Source organism: Aulonocara sp. 'chitande type north' Nkhata Bay, linkage group LG13 (genome assembly GCF_057382095.1).
Source record: "Aulonocara sp. 'chitande type north' Nkhata Bay isolate Kocher_YH1m ecotype deep benthic linkage group LG13, A_spYH_male_GT1.1, whole genome shotgun sequence".
NCBI lineage: Eukaryota > Metazoa > Chordata > Actinopteri > Cichliformes > Cichlidae > Aulonocara > Aulonocara sp. 'chitande type north' Nkhata Bay.
In genome coordinates this window covers 24,138,154-24,160,510 of record NC_141356.1, presented here as the reverse complement: position 1 = coordinate 24,160,510, position 22,357 = coordinate 24,138,154, and the positions used below count along the sequence as shown (strand labels likewise).

Here is a 22,357-nt window from a genome sequence, read left to right as displayed (position 1 = left end):
CCTGCCAACAGATTACTTTTTCCAACTCTTTGGCAGATCAAAATGTACCATTTGATAGGTTTCTCAGCTCCACAGCTGCGGCCTTCGAAAAATAAATTATGAAACAGTCATGTCACCATGGCAACATGTTTCTTTTTTTGTATATCTTTCTTTCGGAAGACAAAAGACCCCATGGTGACGATTACCCTGAATGACTACACCATGATCTTCAGCCTGACCCCAACTGGGATAATCCGCTACCTGAGGCTCCTCAAACCTGTGGACCGGGAGACGCAGATGGTCTATACTTTCACGGTAGGCCCACAACTCAGTGTAGCTATCTGCACAACTGCACTCGAGTACTGTGACCCACATCTTCCATTTTGTGTATTTAAATAGAAGTTCAAGATTAGCCATGTACCAAGAGGCACTTGGAGATACAAAGCTGACCTGACACTTCCAGAGCAATATGACCTTTATTAGTGGACCCATAGCAGTGAAGTGAGGCAGTTTGTCCACTTATACATTTCCATCCAACAGTGGACCAGAGGCATATCGGTTTTGTATGCTCAGTAAGATTTGTGGTGCATGTTTATTTTAATGTTATGTAACAATGCATAGATTTTAATACTATACACAGAAACTGTAATGTGAGAAACATTGTAGGGGTGGCAAATCCCAGATAAATCAGAAACAAAATCAAGTAGCTTATTGATCAGGTTAACATCATCCATGAAGCAAGAAAAACATCCTGCAAATACAGAAAACTCTAACAGAGAGTTGTACTCTGAAACTTGAAAATAGCCATGAAATGTTAAACTGATGATTCATTCGTATATTATCTTTAATCTTTTGTGTGCTTAGTGTTATTAACTATACATGTAGAATTATCCTGTTATTAAGTAATGATCTGCCCATTAACTATTAGTATTTCACCAAAAGTTGAATTGTACTAGAACTGTACTCTTCTTGCTATTTCTCTATTACCTTTGTTCTTCTTTATTTGCTATAGATTTCTCTATTACTCTTGAATGTAGTCAGGTATATGGTATACGAATAAGCTCCTTAAGTTACTTGCGTTTGAATTATTTTCTTGTCTTTCTTGGCCTTCTTGCACACCACTTCCTAAATCTGTAAAAACAAGACAAAATACTTCTGGCTCTCAGATCATAATCAAAATATTGTTTGCACTGTCCATGTTGGCTTTCTTGTTTCTTCTTTTCTTCTTTTTGACTTTGACTCACAATACAAGTCATTCAAATTTATTGGAACCCTGTAATTTGTATATCATATGAAATGGTTCAGTCTCACTGAGCTCCACAGCTATGTTTTATCTGATGTTTTCATTGTTATTAATTTCACATTAGCAGTCTGGTTCACCAATTTTAAGTGTTTTGGCTTAGAGAGGTAGCAACTTGTTTATCCAGGGGTATTAGCAAACCAGCAGTGATACTACAGCAAGCTTGCTGGAAATGTTTCCCCGGGGACCGCAGAAGTTTGAACTCGGATGCTTTTGTGTGCCGTTGATTTTGGTGTAGTGCTGGATTTGGTTGAGTTGGTGAAAGTGCTTTGGACATCAGCACCAGCGGTATATGAAGGAATGTTTTATTTATTATGTGTGTGCGTTGTTGACCCTTTTGTGCTGTGTGTGCTCAGCTTTATTTATCCTCTTTGGTTTCTCTCTGGTTTGGATATATGAGAAGCTTAAAAGCTGGTAAGTGCTAAGAATGCTTTTGAGCTCAAGATCCATTCTGACAACACTTTACAGAGAAGCTGAGAAGCTGTCAGTTGTGGGTTGATTGTGTTGCGTTTTTTAGATAGCCATGTTTGGCACAGCTTTGTAGAAAGGTCTTTATTCAGTATCACATGTAAAAGAGAGAAATTCCCTTCTCGGATCATTAGAAGCAGTTGTTCTGCTATCTTTTGGTAACATCCTCTTCATGTCGCTTCACTTGAACAGACAAGTTGCATATTAAATGCTATAAAGGTTTTGAATAAATTCTAGAGATATATTTTTTAGTGAGCTTCATTTATTCATTTTCTGTTTGATTTTTTAATTAATGTTTTTTTATTACATTATAATGTATGTCACTGATTATCGGGGCGCTATGTTGTACTGTTATTACAATATTCAGTACCGTGCAAATGTCTTGAACCACCAATCTTTTCATTATGTTTTGCTTCTAAGGAGCCAGACTTTCTTGTGCTTTTTATCCCTCAGCCATCAAAGGCTGATGGGGTACTGTCGTCACACGCCGGCCAGCAGGCGTAGACACCCAAGTTTGTTAATGCGGTAATTCAAATCTCAGTGATCTCTGACCTCAAGGACAGTGGCCAAGTTTTCTGAAAATCTTATGATGGGATAACTCAAGAAATCACCTGGAATTTTCAAACTCATACCATAGGTGCTGCCACTGAAATCTCAGACAAGTTTGAGTCCCATTGATCTCCACCTCAAGGTCAGAGGTCAGGGTTTCTGAAAATCTCCTAGGATTATCACATTTATACCATAGGTTCATCTACTGCACAGGCAGGTGCTGGTATTTTTAGTGGTCTTGAGCAGTAGTTCTCCAGGGTTTCTGAGGGTCTTTTGAAAGTTTTTATTTTAACATTGGCTGCTTTTCAGTCTTTTTCAGTCCAAGTCCTTATACCTGACCATTTTTAGACCATTTTGACAATAAATCACTCAGTAATTTAAAAACAACAATAAAATACTTAAAGAGATACTTTTCTTTTAAAAAGATCTACATATAACAGACAACTTAATAAAAATGTATTTTAAATTACATGTTTAACCACTTTGTTACTAGCAGCATCTCACAAAAACGCTTCAAGTTCCCATTTCTTCTCTTGAATCTATGAAATAGAGTAAAGGTGACACCATTTGAATGAACAAGTTCCTGAAGGACCATTAGTCAGAAACTCAGCATGGTGTGCAGTGTGCCCTTAAAAATTTAAGAGCACTGGACGAGTGGAGGATAAGAGAAGTGGCAGGCATAAAAACTATCCACAGCAGATGAGTAGTATCTCAAAGTCATGTCTTTGAAAAATAGGAACAAATTCAGCAAAGACCTGACACGTGACCTGAGTGATACTTCTGGCCCTTCAATTGGTCCATCTACTGTTTGCCGAAGCCTCATCAGAAATGGTCTTAGTGGAAGGGTGGCTGTCAAGAAGGCATTCTTAAAGACAGAAAACAGAGGAGAACACACAAAGTTGACTGAAAATCAGAGGCCACTAGTCTTATGGAGTGACAAATCCAAATTTCAAATTTTTTGTTCATTGTTGTCAAAATATATGGAGAATGTCAGCAGAGAGTGTCTGCAGCTATCTATAAAAGACAGGGGAGACTCTGTCACAGTTGTGAGCTGCATTTCATTCAGTGGCATTGGGGAGTTTTTCAAAATTGATGGAATTATGAATGCAGAAAAGTATTGTTGGATTTTCATCCATCGTGCAATACCAAAAGCATCTGACTGGCAACAGCTTCATTTTTCAGCATGACAATGATCCCAAACACATTGCCAATGCAGTAAAAGAATACCTGGATAGAAAAACACACAGTGGAACATCGTCAATCATGGCTTGGCCTCTCCAGAGCTTGGACCTCGACATTATTGAAACTGAAAATAAAACAAAAGGCAGTCAGCACCAAAGAAGAACTTTAGGATATCCTTGAAGAAGTCTGGAGAATTAGACTACCTAAAAAGAATTACGAGAAAAATGACAAGACATTAAGCTTGTACGAATTGTCCAAACTCTAAATAATATAATAATAAACTATATCAAATAAAATCAATTCTGTAGCACAGTGATACAGTGATGCTGCTGTAACTCTAATGGACACACCTTTTCTACTGCTTTGCTATATTAAAAAGGTAGGATGTGCCACTGGCTACTGGCAGCGTGTGTGCACCACAGTTTGTCTTTTTACTCGTTACACCTGCAGCACACGTTAAGTCTAGGGCTGTGTGATTCAGTAGAAGGCAAGCATGTTCACTACACCCACGGGGTAAGTCGACAGCCCAACCAGTCTTCGAGGCTCTAGCTACTTGAGCCATGACTTGCCATGTCGACTACCACATAGATGAGGTTCAGGGAAGCATTCGATGCTAGTGGCTTGTTAGAGCTAAATTTAGATATTATGATGTGATGCTGGATGGTATGAATAAAACTTTGTATCATGCTGGGTTTTGGGGTTTGTTAGTTTTTTGTTTTTTTTTGGTTTGTTTTCTTTTGTTTATATTTTTTCTTGTTCACTTTATGAATTGTAGTATTATTACTAATAGTAATAATTTCCATAAGTGGTTATTTCATTTTAGATTTATAATGGCTTATATTTGTTTTTCTGTCAGGACTACATAAAATACAAACTTTAATGTAAGATCAGTACGTAACAGGCTGCTTGTTATGCTTTTCAGTTTTGCTCAATGCCAGTTTTTCTGCTGCAGACTTAGTATATGGTTCACTGGTGTTAATGTTTCCACAGCAGAGCTTTGTAGTGCAACTTTATAACGAACTCCATTTGGACTTATTTTTCTAAAGTTTGTGGCACAAATGATTCTGTGGTTAGAAAACACAGCTCATCTTTTGGCAGCAAAATATTCTGGACCATCTTTGTGTCTTTTTTTCTCCATCCTCTATCAGTCTTTACTCGGGTAGCATTAGATCTGCTTGGCTAGCTAGCATTACCCAGCATGCATTTCAGTGGCGTAGTTAATTAAAGCTCTATGTTTCACAAATGAAGTTAATACAAGTCTCCTCTCAGTACACTATTCAGTACACTGAATGTCCAAAGATATAATTCACTTAAGCTCCTGAAAAGCTGTTTTTTATCTGCTCACTGATATAGTAGAGTAGTACATGAAGTATTCATATCATGAAATTAAGACTATTATAAGTTTAAAGTGCATTGAGGCGACCTTTGTTGTGATTTGGCACTATATAAATAAAATTAACTATACAGATACACTGTTAACCACTACTGTGATGTTGTCACTATTGTGCCTGGGTGCCTTATAAAAAATAGATTAAAAAAATTAAATATATATGTGTAAATATTACAAGTTTGTATTTAAGAGCTGATCGAGGTACAATGAATATATCCAAGGAACACAAACAGTGGGAAAATAAGAAGACTGAAATAGAGGAGGGGGGTGAATAGAAGTGTCCACCTGTGTCTGTATAACACTGATAGGAAGGTCCATGAAAGAAAATCACTAAAAGTCAACCCTTTTTTTTTTTTGTTGGCAACTTTTTTTTTACTTGAAGTAAGATTTAATTCAGTCTTTAGAATGAAAGCGAGGTTTGTGCTCCAAGGAAAAGTCTTTTTAACTTTTCTTTGTCTAGTCTTTGTTGATCCAAAGGTTTATCACGTGGCAACATGTCTGAGCTGTTACATTAACATGTTAGATTGTGGCTTTTGAATGCGTGAGGAGTTGTTATTGCCACCTGGACGGTATGCATGTTACACACATTTTAGTTTAGGTGACAGGGTGCTAAGAGTTTTGTCTACTATTGTTCTATGTGGTGTTGTAATTGTTAAATTGTTAATGAGTTCAGACATTCAGTATGGCAGGAATGTGTCTTTGAATTGAATTGAATTTCTAATAAGAGGTACCATAATGTCCCTTCTTCTGGCTGTCTGGGGTCAAAAAATGCATCCAGCACCTTCTTGGTTTGGCGATCTGCCACAGCAGAATCTGGGTTTAGACCTCTTAATAAGTCTTGTTTCATCTTAGCTAACCCCTGTATAAGCTGTCATTTGGATAAGTCAGGCCTGTGATGTGGAAAATAAACTGAATGAAATTTAGACAACACACCTGCTACAGCAGGACAGCAGTACTTTACACACCATGTACCTGACTAATCCATGATTAGATTAGATTAGAGGAACAGCTCTTCACACATGCAGAAAGGTGCCAGATTTGTCAACACAGTGTATTATGCTTAAAACGGAGTCAGAAGGACTCAGATGTAGTGCACTGATAGAACTCCATGCACAAAGATGCCCAATATTCTACTGTGCAGATATTTGCACCACCCATTTGTCTGAGGAGTTGTTGGTGAGAATAAGGCAGATGTGAAGTATGAAGGACGGCTGTGGCCTCTAGGCCTGTGTGATTGCATCACACAACCAGTGAGATAAATGCTGTTTTGACAGCAACCTACCCTGGGATTGTCCTCCGTGGTGGACAAATTGTTGCCTAATGTTAGTTGTGCAAAAGACATTATGAGCCAGAGCTCACACGAGACACTGCTTTTGTTCAATGCTTTGTTCTTACTGTAGGTTCAGAAGAAAGATTTTGCTATATTAACCTTGCTCCTGTCTTCCCTCATAGTACAACATAATTTTGTGCCTGATAACACAAATAAGGAACTCACTCTTATATAAGACTAAAAAAAACCATTACTTTAGGGAAATATTCTTGAAAAAAATTTGATTTACTTTCTGATTCCTGCCATAAAGCTTAATTATTGACAGAGCTATACAGTAGATATTCATCTACATACCTTGAAATGTTGGTTATACCCAGTCCTCTGGATCAGACTAAGGCATGGGATGAAAACGTAGTCATGGACTAGTAGGAGCACCACAGGACAGCCCTGTTTTCTATCCCTGTGGACTTTAGTGAAAGGTTCATAGTGGGATATTGGTATTCTTAATTTTGGGGGGGTTTGAAAAATTAGGCCAAAGCTCTGTGAAGCAAGTCAACAGGAACCGTATGGCTGGTATCTCCTGGCACCACCTAAGAGACCGCAGGCAGGAACACAGTGTTCTTCCAGCATTACCGTGCCTCTCAGATCTTCCGCCTTCTTAGAAGTGGGCGAATAGCTATCAAAATTATGTGGACAAGGAGAGTGCCACCAGTGCGGTCTCTGAGCAGCAATGAGGATAGTGCAAGCCAAGAACACATGACTCCAGACCTCTCATTATCCAGTTCCAGTCCCTGCCCCCAACAGGGACCTGGGAAGAGAAACCAAGATGAAACAAATGGACTGTTGCCTACCATCAGGATCCTCCTCCTTAATATCTGAACATAGAGTATCTGATAGAGTCTGCCTCTATCGTGTTTGAAATTGATAATGCTAAATATTTATGTAGTATTTGAGTATTTGGTTTTCAGCTTTGTAGATATGTCTCAGGCTGATCTCACAACAGGCTTTACATTTTTCACTTTTAAAACTTTTTTGGGGATGTGAGTTTATCAGAATCTATAAAACGTTCTACCTAACCTTGAAAAACATATTGATTCACTTCTTTGACTAATGTGTGTGTGTTTGTATTTCTCAGGGATAATTTATTTAACAAATTTATTACTCTAATTTATATTAAACTGTACTCTAGATGTAGGGTATAGATAGTATCCAAGATTTTAGGGAAAAAAACCTTTTTGTGCATATTTTTGTAAAGTATTATATGAACGTGTGTTTATCTAGTTCGTTTCTCTTGCAATAAGCAAGCTCTATTCATGTTTAGCTTTTGTGATAGATTTGATTAATTTTTAAGCTATTTCTTTTTGTTTGCTTTGTTTGCTTTGAAGGTTAGATTTCCAATGAGTTTTATTGGGAACCCATCTGTGTTTCATTTACAATCAACACCGAATATATATTCATGTCTTTCTTGTTGTTATTTGCCCTTCATTTTTATACCTTAGTCCTCATTCTTCTTTTTGGATTCTTATTTTTATATATTTAAATTTGGGTTTTTTTGGGTTTGTTTTTTTTTTTTCAATCAACCCATTAAGGTTTTTTTGGTCTATTTTACTGGCCTCTGCATTCGGAAATGGGTCCCCTCAGTTGGAATCAGTTTAATCCACTTCTCATAGTAAACATATTAGTCAGGCATGACATGGTTTACATAAGTCAGTACTTACACATTTATATAAGTATGTATAAGTATGGATTGTCTCAGTAAATCCAAATCTGCTTTCCTTCTTGTCTCCCTAAAACTTCTTGGCATCTCAGTTCTGGCTCAAGAACAGAAACACAGTTTGATAGGATGGAAAAGCACGTTTCTATATGTTATCATTTGTTTCTGTTCAACACCTTCACTGTGAGTGTTTAGCTGCTACTAAAAGCAATCTCCTGATATACAGTATAACCAGCAGGATTTGTCATTTCAATTTTGACGCTTAGTGCAAAGCGTCAAAACATGTATTTCTTGCTGCTGCAACAGTTGTTGTTTAGATCTACCCTCTCCTACACTGCACTTGTTGCTCTGCTCAGTCCATTTTCTTTCTACCTCGCCAAGTACTGGAGATCAGAGCTGCCAGGGACAAATAAACATGTGGTTTGTTCAGTTTGCAATCTGTCCTTTAGGCAGCTTCAGACGAGCACTCCCTTTTCTTCTCTAAGCACTTTTCTAATGTCAAGGGAAAGAAAAATGAATGTATACAAAGGAAAACTGTAAGCACTGGTGTTGAGGTCGTAAAAACGTTATTTGACACAGGCTTATCAAATAGTGAAAGCCTAAGGTTGAATAAAATAATCAATTATCTATGATTTATCTGAGGAAAATGGACTTCACTTGTGTACGCTTTATTAGGTATTTCTCTTTCTTGTGTTTATAGATGGTGGCGTCAGATGGCGTCCAGCAGAGCAGGCCAGTAACTGTCAACATCCTGGTCATTGATGCCAATGACAATACCCCCACATTTGGAGAGGTCTCCTACAGTGTTGAAGTCTTCACCAACATGCAGCCGGGGGAGACGGTGCTACAGGTAATCAATCCAACAATCATTCTTTTGCTTCTTTCCTCTTGCACCAGCACGCCGCGCTACGTCTCCATCTTTTTCCTCATCACACAGAATCCCTCTCACGCACGTTCTTTCATGCTCAAAACAAATAACCACAACAATCCAGTGCATTGTGCTGGAATAGTGCCCTTCATCTCATCTGTAGTCCTGTCAGACAAGTCACAGACAATGCTTTTATCTATATCTTCAGTGCACAAGCTTGGTTCATTCGTAGTGGAAGGCACTCGTGATGACCGTGAATTAACCCCCCTGCTTACGTATTTTGCTTATAAAACACAATTTTCTCCTTGTTTGTTTAGTCCATTTTGATTATCTTTATGGATTAGGAACATTGTTCGTTTTTGATTTCATTAGTGTAGTGGTTTTAAAGGTCATGATATACTTCCCTCTTTTCTGTTATGCGTGTATGCTTAAGTTAACCAAATCTAACATCTGTGCATGAAAACGATAAACGGTGAGCAGACTCGTGTAGGCATTACTGAAAGGGACATTTTTCATTCATTGTTTCATTCTGGGTAGGAACAAACACAGCTTGGTTAGAAAGTGCTCAGGCAATATTTAGTTAGCCTGTGGAAATTACTGTGATTCCAGTGAAGGTGACAACACCAGCTCATAATTTACATGCGCTTATTTAAAAGGACGCTGAAGGTCGCTTAACTTCAAAAGCTAACTAGAGGTCATAATTACAGCTTGCTCAAACTTATGCCATAGGAGAGGACTTGTTCAAAACATGAACCATAACTTCATTTTGCTACAACAGAGGAGTAAGAGTTCTATCATTGTATTGTCTCATTTGATAGTCGGAGCATGATTCTTTCATCTTTTAGCTGATCTGTCCTCTCAGCAAGGCCTCTCCTCAAAAGAGAAAAAAAAAAGTCAGACATTGAAAAGGTCAAGTTTAATCGGTTTTAAAAAACAGCCGTTTCACCCTCCCTGAAATGAGGCCAGGGGTCACAGAGTGCCTGGTATGACCGCTTAACCGATTTTTATAAGCCATTTATGAGAGCTGAAGCCCCCTGAGGATTCTGCTGCTTATTTGATGCTACAGCTCTTACTCCAACGACAGGAGCATGGAAAAGGAGGTCATGGTAACTTGGATTAAAGTTTCAAGGCCCTAAAGATATGAAGCCAACTACACTATGAGGGCTCGTATTTACAAGCAGCGGGATGTCCTAAATAATTTTCCTTGAAGGAAAGGGTGGTTCCTTAATTTGTTTGATATGGGAGCATGAAATAAATGATATATTTACGTATCATTTTTTCCATCACACTTGCCAAAAGAACTATGTTTGTCAGCTGTCTGTCAACAGCCCCCCATATTTTATATGAAAGGCTGAATGTAGTGAAAGTAGTTTGCAACTTTGCTCATCATTAAGTTAAACAAACCAAAATCCTTTAGATTTGATTTCACTTAAATGCAGACCCTTTTCTATGCATTTGTCATTTCACAGACTTTAACACATACAAATCATTTTGTGAAATCATCACTGTTTTTTGATATGGCTGTACTGTAAACAATAGACAATTTCTCTTTTATTGTTGTAATTTTAACATTTAACATCTGAAACGGGTGTCTCTTGTGAGACATTTAGCCTCAGTGGGACTACTTGTATAGATAAAGGTTAAAAAAAAAAAAAAATAAGCATAATGCAGATGATATTGTCCAGCAAATATTTATATTTGGGAATACCTCTGCAACTTATTTGCTAAACAGGTCCTAACCCACAATCCCCACCCACTGAGAAATAGTTTCTGCTTGACTGGTTTAGTAAACATATTTCTGGGAGGTGTAAAGCAAAGGGAAAAAGAGGAAAATGTAAAGGCACTGTGTGTATAATGTGTAGCTTTTTTTTTTATCTCCCTAATTTCTCTCAGCTGACAGCATCGGATGCAGATGAAGGGCTGAATGGTTTGGTGACCTATGAGATACTGGCTGGCGCCCAAGGAGATTTCATCATCAGTAATCGCACTGGACGCATCACCGTGGCACCTGGTGTCACTTTAACTGTCGGGCGATCTTACACACTCACTGTCAGGGCCTCAGACAATGCACCAGAGACCCAGAGAAGGTGATTTATTTGAACATTGAAGAGTTCTACATTGATGGAAGCAGTTTTGCTATTGTGATTAATGTCTGTACCTTTTTTTTTTCTTTTTCTTAGTTTTTTTTAAAGAAGGCAGATTTGTTTCTCCTTTCAGAATGAAAAGCAGTTTCATAGAGCCGAAGCCATCTGGATGAATAGATTTGCCAGTGTTATCTAATTGAATATGAACTCATTGTAATTCACAACATTGCTTGAAATGACCCAGAAAGTTTTTTGGGGGCTGAAATATGGAAAAAATAATTATTTGGCCTAGCTACTTTGAGTGAATGTATTCTTTTTCTTCATTGTGGTTAAACTATCTTTTTAGTTTTTCCTTTTCTTTTTTTTTCTTTTTTTTAAAATGTGTGCTTGGAGCTGTCAAAGGGAAAGAATTTCAGTGTTTCAGTGCGCCACTCAATTTGCACAATGTTGTGAAAGAGGCTGTAATGTGTTTCTGTTTTGATTTCATTAAGTCAAAGAAAGGTTGTCATAGAGATATTTCACCAACTGGTTAACATGGTGACAAAATTACTCCTCGTAGGACTTCATGTTCAGTACAGTTAGGCTTTTACTTAGTAAAAGTAAGTAAAAGTTAAGTACCAGTTCAACAAGACATGTTGGAAAAAAACAATTAAAATCAGTTACACTTTTGTTTCTATGAAAACTAAGAAGGCGGACGAACTTAAGCAATCATTAGAGCCTTGATCTTGAGACTTAATGCACTTTTCATTATAAGATTGTCAACCACAAAGAAAAACCAGTGCAACCAAAACTCCTTTTCTACATTTCTGCAGTAAAGGCTCAATACAAGTGAACTTTGATGTGTCATTACATTGTGTTTGAGTTGCTTTCAACTCTTTCTTTAGCTAATTTGTTAACTGATGATTGACTATGTCTTGAGTTTGAATTGACTGTATTTGCTGTAATTAAAAGAAGACATTCACATATCTATATATAGTCTGACACCTGATGTGAGAGACAAAACCAATACAGAGATATGACTGTAAACCTGAGACAAGATTGTGTATAGGAACAAATGTAGGAAGGATACATGAAAAATTGAAATTGCCCAGGGCCATGGTATTCTCTGTCAATATCAAATGGAAAAAGTTTGGAACCACCAACAGTTTTCCTAGATACAGCCACCAAGGAATAATTGGGCCTCAATTTCATCCCCTAAGGCCATCAAGTCAACAACACAGTATAGGCAGCCAGAGTCTGGATCTAAATCTAATACAGTAAAAAATAAAATAAAATAAAATTGATCCAACCTAGTTGAGTTTGAGCAGTTTTGCCAATAATAATGTGAGAAATTCCTAGCAAGTTTGGAAAAAAGTATTTCAACCAAGTATAAAATTAAATTGTATTTATTTTATTACATTAATAAAAAAAAATGTTTTGTTTTGCTTTGTCATTGATGAGTAATGAGTATACTAAAAAAAAGTTTAATCCATTTTAAGAATTAAATCAAAGTATTTAGAAAAAATAAATACAGTGTTTATTTAACCTATTTGACTGCCCTATGGGCAAGAGGTCATTACAGCTCAACAGTTGGTCAAGTAGAAACTAATGCTGAAAGTCAGTTGGTGTCTGTATTTCTGCCAGGAGCTCCATCACAACAGTCAACATCGAGGTTTTGCCACCCAACAATCAGAGTCCACCACGCTTTCCTCTCCTGACATACAGCCTAGAAGTCAGTGAAGCTATGAGGATAGGAGCTATTCTGCTCAATCTGCAGGTGAGTCACAAATTCACACAAGGCATCGTTGTGACTTTTGCTGTGTCAGTATATGTTGTACTTTAGACAACAGATTTTTTTTTTTTAACTGACATTTCACATCCTGCACTATGCTTGTTTTCACTCCAGTGCAGCATCCTTTTAGCTCAGCTGTCCTGTTTTGCACCCTTCAGCATATGGCCTTCAGACTCCTGTTGTCTTTTTTCCCCTCTAGGCCATAGACAGAGAGAACGATCCGATCAGGTATCGCATTTTGAGCGGGGATTCCCAGAAGGTCTTTAACCTCACTGAAACGTAAGTCCAGATGGGATTGTGTCAGACTTTTTGATTTTTAGCAATAAGGCTGATATTAGAGGATATATTTACTCAGTGATCTGCAAGAAAAATGGCAACTTAATGGAAGGCTTTAATTGCTTTGTGAGTGCAAAGGCTATACATACTGTAAATAGTATGACAACCGTTGAAGACGGCTTTCACAATAACAATGGACACAGCAAATGACTTGGATGGGAAGATAAAGTGAAGTGACAGATGTGCACTTGTGATGGAGGAATATAGAAGCTCACTTGGCATTCATTGGTTTTAATTATACTGTCAAATGTTCTCATAGAGAGAGAACTTTTTTCAAAGAGTTTGTTGGAGTTTTGTTATTTTAAGATATGAAGGCAATTCCATACAGAAGAAAACTGCAAACAAATTAAGTGCTAATAGGACAGCCTGAAGCACAGTTTGGCTCAAGCTACCAGTTGAGGCTCAGTGAGGTGACTATTTCTCAACCAGAGACTCTGCTTATATACTTTAGACCTTGCTTGGTTTAGCATTTGTACTGAGGAATGCAATCTTTAGTTTAGAAGATTTTGAATTGGAAAACACTTCACTGCTAGCTTCAGAGTGTTGTTTTTGGACATTTTGAACCCCACAAAGGCTGTGATCACATGTTCTCACCTTGCCAGCATATTTCTTCCATAATTTGCAGAGCAAGGTCGGCTAAAATAATTAGAAAAGGTTTTTAGCTCATCTGACTGAAGGAGCAGCGAGCTGGTGTGGTGGCAATGGCTCAGCCATCAGGCCGCAGTCCACAAGAATCAGTTTCCTAATAAATTATCATAAAACAGCAAACATGTTTTGGAGAGATCTCAACATTAGCATACAAAAAACTCACTCACCTACTTCTACGGAGCAAGCAAAAAGCATAAAATATTGTGGGCGCTGAGTGCTTTTCTCATCTATAAACGAACAAGAAATATGGAGTGACGAGACATGGGGAGACTGAAAATGCAGGGCCTTGCCAGACATGTGTCTCACTAATTGATTAAAGCTTATTTTGTCTGCGTTTTCAACCTCCCAGCTAGGTAAGGACAAGGTGTGTTGCAGTACTGTATTGCCACCTTTTCTCCACTCTTAATTTGCTCCACGGTGTTAAAATTGTATGTTTTTATAGAGAGTCGTTTGCTGTGTGGTTTAGTCACGGTAAGCAAAAACATGGTGACACAATCAAAATAGCAGGGGATCGCTATTTTTGCCACTGGCACTGTAATCTCCTAAACCAGATATGACAGAAATCATGCTAAAATAAATAGACACATCTTCATTTAGCTCATTCTTTGTGTGTTAAAAATGTTACAGTCACATCACAGGCTTTCACCAGGCTATCAGTATAATAAATGCAAGCAAGTGCTGATATAGCACATGATGAATCAAAAAAATTATTAGTACAACTGACGAGTGTGCAATTTACAGTACAGAGCGTATTGCACACTCTAATTTTTCAACCCTCAGAACTCAGATTTGATTCAGTGAAGAGATTTTTGCATTGCTGCATGTTCAGATAACAGGCTACATAGGAGGCTGGCTCAATCCAGCTTGTATGAATAATGAGCCCTCCAGTAAGAACTTTCTTATAAATGGGGCAGAGACCCCTAAAGGAGGTGGAAATGCTTCATATTCACTTACTGTTATGTCTAGATTTTCCACTAGAAAGAACGGACGAGTTGATTTCAAATGTAAAATTTCTGTCTCGGTGCATATTGCTTTGATCATAAATCCTTTAAGCATCAGTGTTTGAGATTGTCTTACATTTGGGCCAGTATATCGCTGTCAAATAACATGCACAAAAACTCAAATATCAGTATTTAATTAGCTACAACAATATTCGTCATATAAATTTTATCGTGGGTTTTCAGTCTGCAGATCTTGATGCTACTTTGAGTACTCTGACCCTGCCTACTTTTGTTTGATTACAGCATCGTCTTTGAAGTCAGTTCTCTTTTTGTAGTTTCTCAGAGTCATAAAAACCTAACCTGGAGGCTATGCCAGCTTTGATACTTGCAGTGTGTTCTAGTTGGCAGCTCAGTGTGTTGCTTCAAAGTGAAATTGAAACCAAAATTAAAAGGGGTTCAAGTGAAATTACTCTTTTTTTCTTTTTCTTTTTTTACTGTCCAGTGAAACTAACATTGGGCACAATATGGTAATCAGACTCAGTTTTAAATACAACATTGTGCAAGTTTTGAGCCACCTCTCATTCATCATAGTTTGTCGGAAAAATTGGAAAGTTTTAGCAGTAATTTATTTAAAAAACATACAGTTTTATCAAATCCTAACTAGCTTGTTCAGTTAATATTGGCATGACCAATCTTTACTCCTAAACAAAGCCTGAACTGTCCTCAGCTCAACTTAGGCAAAAATTCTATCAAAATGATGCTGCGCTGCTTCAATAACATTGAGGTCCGGGCTCTGGAGATGCCAGTCCATGCCTGACAGTGTTCCAGGGTTTGTGTTAGCTATAAGGTATTTTTCTGTGTTCATCATTCTATTGATTTTAGCAAGATCCCCAACATCACTACCTGAAATGTAGCCCTAAACCATAACTGAGCCTCCGCCATGTTTTACAGATAGCTGCAAGCACTCACTGTTGTACAACTTTCCTGACAACTTCTGTACATATAAACCAAAAAATTTAAATTTGGATTCATCGCTTAATAAGACCCTTTGCTACTGATTTTCAGTCCAGTACTTGTTTAATTTGGCTTTCCTCAGTCTTTTCTCCTGTCACCCTTTCTTAATCCAGTGGGGCAAAAAAGTATTTAGTCAGCCACCGATTGTGCAAGTTCCCCCACCTAAAATGATGACAGAGGTCAGTAATTTGCACCAGAGGTACACTTCAACTGTGAGAGACAGAATGTGAAAAAAAAAAATCCATGAATCCACATGGTAGGATTTGTAAAGAATTTATTCGTAAATCAGGGTGGAAAATAAGTATTTGGTCAATAACAAAAATACAACTCAATACTTTGTAACATAACCTTTGTTGGCAATAACAGAGGTCAAACGTTTACTATAGGTCTTTACCAGGTTTGCACACACAGTAGCTGGTATTTTGGCCCATTCCTCCATGCAGATCTTCTCGAGAGCAGTGATGTTTTGGGGCTGTCGCCGAGCAACACGGACTTTCAACTCCCGCCACAGATTTTCTATGGGGTTGAGGTCTGGAGACTGGCTAGGCCACTCCAGGACTTTCAAATGCTTCTTACGGAGCCACTCCTTTGTTGCCCGGGCGGTGTGTTCTGGATCATTGTCATGTTGGAAGACCCAGCCTCGTTTCATCTTCAAAGTTCTCACTGATGGAAGGAGGTTTTGGCTCAAAATCTCACGATACATGGCCCCATTCATTCTGTCCTTAACACGGATCAGTCGTCCTGTCCCCTTGGCAGAAAAACAGCCCCATAGCATGATGTTTCCACCCCCATGCTTCACAGTAGGTATGGTGTTCTTGGGATGCAACTCAGTATTCTTCTTCCTCCAAACACGACGAGTTGAGTTTATACCAAAAAGTTCTACTTTGGTTTCATCTGACCACATGACATTCTCCCAATCCTCTGCTGTATCATCCATGTGCTCTCTGGCAAACTTCAGACGGGCCTGGACATGCACTGGCTTCAGCAGCGGAACACGTCTGGCACTGCGGGATTTGATTCCCTGCCGTTGTAGTGTGTTACTGATGGTGACCTTTGTTACTTTGGTCCCAGCTCTCTGCAGGTCATTCACCAGGTCCCCCCGTGTGGTTCTGGGATCTTTGCTCACCGTTCTCATGAACATTTTGACCCCACGGGATGAGATCTTGCGTGGAGCCCCAGATCGAGGGAGATTATCAGTGGTCTTGTATGTCTTCCATTTTCTGATGATTGCTCCCACAGTTGATTTTTTCACACCAAGCTGCTTGCCTATTGTAGATTCACTCTTCCCAGTCTGGTGCAGGTCTACAATACTTTTCCTGGTGTCCTTCGAAAGCTCTTTGGTCTTGGCCATGGCGGAGTTTGGAGTCTGACTGTTTGCGGCTGTGGACAGGTGTCTTTTATACAGATGATGAGTTCAAACAGGTGCCATTCATACAGGTAACGAGTGGGGGACAGAAAAGCTTCTTACAGAAGACGTTACAGGTCTGTGAGAGCCAGAGATTTTCATTGTTTGAGGTGACCAAATACTTCTTTTCCACCCTGATTTACGAATAAATTCTTTATAAATCCTACCATGTGGATTCATGGATTTTTTTTTCACATTCTGTCTCTCACAGTTGAAGTGTACCTCTGGTGCAAATTACTGACCTCTGTCATCATTTTAAGTGGGGGAACTTGCACAATCGGTGGCTGACTAAATACTTTTTTGCCCCACTGTAATAGCTTCCTGACAGCCACCTTTCCAATGAGCTCGCTTCAATTGATGTACAAAATCCATCTGTCAGGTCTGTGTCATGCCTGTGTCAAACACATGACTTTCAGTGTACTTTACATAGTCTTGCAAGTCTGTCACTTCTTTTGTCCAGTTTCCTCAAACTGTTTAAGAACACCATGCTGAGATATGATTTGTGGTGTAAAAATACTTTTTTAAGCCTGTCAAACTGAGTTGTCATTGATATTTCTATAGATTCAACTAAAGACATGAGAACCGTTATTGTGTTTTTTGTGACAGTTTACTTCTAACAAGGTGCCTAAAGATACGATTTAAAATTGGTTCTTTGCTCAGCTGTCTGTGTAGAAACAACACAGCTTCATCTTCCTTTGACTTGATGCCTTTTTGAACGCTTGAATGATTCAAAGGTCAGTGTTAGGTGAAAACATTTCTCTGAAAATGGTCAGGTACAAGAACTGGACTGAAAATAGGTTGAAAGAGAACTAAGGCCACTTGAGTCTGGCTTCTTGAAGCAAAATGTAAAGAAATGAGGGGTGGCTCAAGACTTTTGCACAGCACTGTGCAAACAACAAACATAACAATGCAGCAGCTGTAGCTTAACTTTCTCCTTGTGGCATGAATGAACTTCATCTTGGCTTAGATGATAATCTCTGCTATGCCTTTCCGCTCCTTGCCTAGCCAGATAGACACTATACATCAAGTACAGTTTACCATAAAGAGTCATGATAAGAGCAAAATGAAAGATGTTAGTGTTATTATTTAGATAGCTGCTAAAGTGCAGCGCTGACACTCTAGATGATGCTGTTAACAGTGTCCCATAGATCTGACAGCATTGTTTCATTTGTGTTGGCTGGGGAGAGGAGGGAGGGCTCTATCGCACATGATCAGTGAACTCCTCAGACCCAGCCGCTCAAGTGTAGTTCAATACTTTAGCTGCTGTGAGGAAAATTAAAAACCCCCAGACTAGCAGAATTAATCATTTTAATCTTTGTCTTAATAACCATCAAGATCATCATCATTATCACTATAATAATGACAGTTATCAATGTATATCTTCACTGTCACACATCATGGTTTCTTGTGCTTTCATTCAGAATAGAATGCTATTTTCTCCTCTCCAGCTTATGTATAAATAAACATGAGCACAGCAGCCAGCGAAGGAAGCTGTTCTGCATTTTTATGGTGGTTTTAGAAAACTGCGTTTGGCCTTTTGAACCACCGATCATCAGGTGTGGTGGATTCAAAGCAGTGTGTTCACTATAACCTTGGGGCAAGTACTTAGAAAAATAGACAGTGTTGATGGAGGTGTCAGTACTTGCCTGTCAGATTGTTAAATGAGGGTCTATAGTTTCACAGTTATGGGCTGCAGAGGCAGTAGAAAAGTAGCGGCCAGGTTCTGCTTGGACTGCTTGGCCACAGGAGCTTTAAATTAGAAATGTGAAGGACCATGGGGACAGCAGGGAATTGCAACGGGCATTAATCTAATAGTGCGTTCAGATGCATTCCTCTTTCCTTCCTTTTTGCAGTTCTGGCAGAACCTCTCCTGAGTGTGTCACTGGAATTGTTTTGTGCATGCTGTGTGTTTTTGTATGGCTGCACTTACTCATGTCTTGTGTGCCTGTGTGCAAACAAAGATAATTCAGTGCTCTGCATGGGAATGCATCCACACTTTGTGTTTGGAATGCCAGAGTGCCAAATTATACCATGTGAACGAGCAGGAGGGTCTCGGTGTCTGCTGCAGTCATTAGAAGGGGAACATGAATCTTTGCCTGTCCGTGTGCTTTGGGAGCAAGAGACTGGCTACAGAGAGAAAGACAGAGTGGGAGCATTTAAGCTCACACCTGCTCTTCATCCCAGACTCATTCTTTTTGATCATTGCCAACATTCTTTTTTCCTAATTTTTCTGAAATGAATGCAAATAATGAAATGCAGACATACATCATGTTGTTAAGTGATATATCCAACATATTTCCCTAAATTAATGACCTGACACAAAAAGAAAGTAAAGGAATAATTACAATCAAAGTGTCCTCCTTTATAAAAGTAATACAAGTTTTTTCTCTGACCCCTCTCCACAGGATTGGCCTTCTACTTCTGGACAAGCCTCTGGACAGAGAGACAACTGACCAGTACCGTCTGATTGTCACAGCCTCAGATGGTCACCCTGGAGGGGTAACGGACATCTAAACTATCTAAACTGATGACCTGATTCCTCAGGGTTGATGGTCTTCAAACCTTTTGAAAACATTAATCACAAGCAAAATATTCTCAAACAAGCTTGTTAATTTGTGCATTTGGCTTCATGACTCCACATGCTACTTATTCTGGTAAAATCCACTTGTGTGTTTGAGCTCTGAGAGTATCATGCTGTGATTTTTGTGACAGACTGTCATTTTAGCCCATGCAGTGAAGTTAGAATTGTTTGAATTTGGCTTCTCGGCTTGAGCTTTTCACTTCACTTCATTTCATTAATAACTTCTCTGGTAGCAGTTGTCTGTGTGATTATTTTTTCCCCACTTGTGTTCATCTGAAATCGATTCCAGGTCTGTCTATTACTCATTCCCCTTCATTCAAATTAGAGTGAGTGTCACCGGCCAAAAAAACACTCTCACTAATATTTTGTTGGTCTGCCTTTAGCTTAACTTACAGCACAAATTTCCATTGGCATTGTTTGTGTACACGTATGCAGTGTCACAACATATAGTTCTGTCCAGAACTTTGTTGTGCCAATTTGTTTGTATTGATGCTGGGAGAGTTGCTGAGTAAAGTCTTCTCTAGCATATAACAAGGATTCTCAGTGGGATTAAGTTCTGGACTCTGTGATAGCCAATCCATGTGCGAAGATAGCCACTCATTTACAGTTTGAGCCTGATGATTCCTGACATCATCAAGAAAAAATCCATTGATGGAAAAAACCTGCTCATGGTGGAATGTTCAGGTAGTCAGCTGACCTCATTTTCTGGGCACATAATGTTGTTAAACCTAAACCTGACCAGCTGAAGCAACCCCAGATCAGAACACCATCCCACAGGCTTGTATAGTAGACACTAAGCATGATGGGTGCAATACTTTATCCACCTGTCATCCTATCCTGATGCACCCATCACTCTAAAACAGGATAAATCTAGACTCATCAGACAACCTGACTTTTTCCATTGCTACAGAGTCCAATCTTTATGCTCCCTAGAAAATTGAAGGCTTTTTTCCCTGATTACCCTTTTTGATAAGTGCTTCTCTTAAGGCTACACTGCTGTTCAGTCTGAACCTGTTGAGTTCTCATCATATTGTGTGTGGAAATGCTCTTTTATATATATTTGTGAGTTCTTCTTTTTCCCCCAAACACATTTCTTCCTTGAATGATGATGGTTCATCATAATCCTTCTAGCAATATCAGCAGTGTTTTTAGTTATTTCCTTTCCTTGAAGCAGGCCGATAGTTTGACCCTCATGAAATAGAGTGACATCTTTTCCGTGATCAGAGAACACAGATCAGTTGTTTAAGAAATGAAAAGCTATTCAGTGCATCAACTGGGGTTACAGTAAGTAACCTGTTGCCAGCCACTGTAGTAATTAATGACTCATATACCTATTTGCTTGGTTAAATTGAAGCAAATAGGTAAGACTTTGTTGGCCAGGCAGTACATTTTTGGCCAAAAAGTGTTTTAAAAAGCCTGAAATAATTCACCTGGAATAAAATTATAGTTTTTAACTGACAAATGGCAAATACCAAATGCTAAGACAGAAGTACCTTAACCAGCATATTGTTATTGCCTGTTACTAATATGCAGCTTACACAATGCCATTTCGAGCATAGCTCTTTGTAGAGCAAATGGATCAAATCAATTTTACCTACAGCTACTTTTACCTTTTAGATTGCTCTGCATATATTGTACAGTTACTGTATTTGTGTTAAATACGTGAGTTGTGTGGTAATAAAAGCATCATGACTTATGTAATACTCAGTCTGTTAATATAGAATGACAGAAAAGCACAAAAAAAAAATCTTGGACAGATGGATATTTAAATGAGTACTGCCACATAACTGTGAAACTGACATACTTTGAGCTTCTAAAATGCATCCAAACGCTTGGAATTGCTACATGTCCCGTTATGCAAAGTTTTAATTATAACCACCCCCATATAGTAAACTTCCTAATTTCCACATGTCCAAACCATAGCTCGGATAACATCAATGATCTCACCATTGTATAGTTTTCTCAGCACTGAGTGCATCTTTTAAAAAGTGTCTTCCATTTAGAGGTATCACAGGTAGTTGAGTCCTTATATTCACAGAGCTGTTTTTTGTCATTTTGGCTGGAAAAACTTCAGGCATTCTGACAAAAATTGAATGCTGGCTTCTGTGTCTTCCACGAAGAGCAGATAATCACATAAACTGTCTTAATTTAATTACACTTCAGCTCACTTGGCACTTTTTTTTCTTTTTTGCAGCTGTATCTGTTCCAGGCAGAGGTGAAATGTGGTTTCCTTTTTAAGATGCTGTGTCTGATAGTCCGTGAACATTAGCTGATGAGCTGTCAATAGGGTGATGTTGATTTCCACCCCCTCTCACCTGCACACTCATGACAACTGAGATCTACAGCTAATTTGTATCTGCTGGCAAATATAATGTGTTGGTGTTGTGGAGTAATACATGACAAAGAATTTGTAGTATTTCCCAGTAATTGTGAGAGCAGTGCAAAGGGAGAACATCATGCAGCAGTTAGAGAGGGAGGGGCAGATGGACAGTGGTGGGGTCAGAGAGGAAAGAGCAAATAAATAAAGAGCATGTAAGATGAGGTTTCACCTCTCAGAATGAGGTAAACACAAGCTGATGCTCTTTGTCCTACCTACTGATGGACAGTTTGTACAAGCCAACACCCTTCACCTATAAATTGTGTGTGTTTATGTGTGTGGGGGAAAACACAGTAAATTGTTGGCTGACTTGTGTGGGCTAAATGTCACAACTTGGAAGAAATGTTGTCACAACAGGAAGAAAAGTTGATTGAGGAGGACGGGGTAAAGGTTTGTAGGAGAATAGAGGCGAGGAAGTCATTCAGTGCAAGAGAGTGCTGCCTAGACAGCTGGATACAGGAAAGGATCAAAATAAGCACA

General features: G+C 38.7%; 1 protein-coding gene across 1 annotated transcript in view; it reads left to right on the top strand.

Moving 5' to 3' along the window:
- The window catches only part of LOC147316116 (protocadherin-15-like), a 181,365-nt gene that overhangs the window by 86,888 nt on the left and 72,120 nt on the right, over nucleotides 1-22,357 (top strand). The window contains exons 13-18 of the mRNA XM_086259324.1: nucleotides 160-294; nucleotides 8,553-8,702; nucleotides 10,614-10,807; nucleotides 12,428-12,560; nucleotides 12,775-12,854; nucleotides 19,325-19,418. Of these exons, the coding sequence (XP_086115450.1) occupies nucleotides 160-294; nucleotides 8,553-8,702; nucleotides 10,614-10,807; nucleotides 12,428-12,560; nucleotides 12,775-12,854; nucleotides 19,325-19,418 (786 nt within the window). The remainder of the gene's footprint in view (nucleotides 1-159; nucleotides 295-8,552; nucleotides 8,703-10,613; nucleotides 10,808-12,427; nucleotides 12,561-12,774; nucleotides 12,855-19,324; nucleotides 19,419-22,357) is intronic.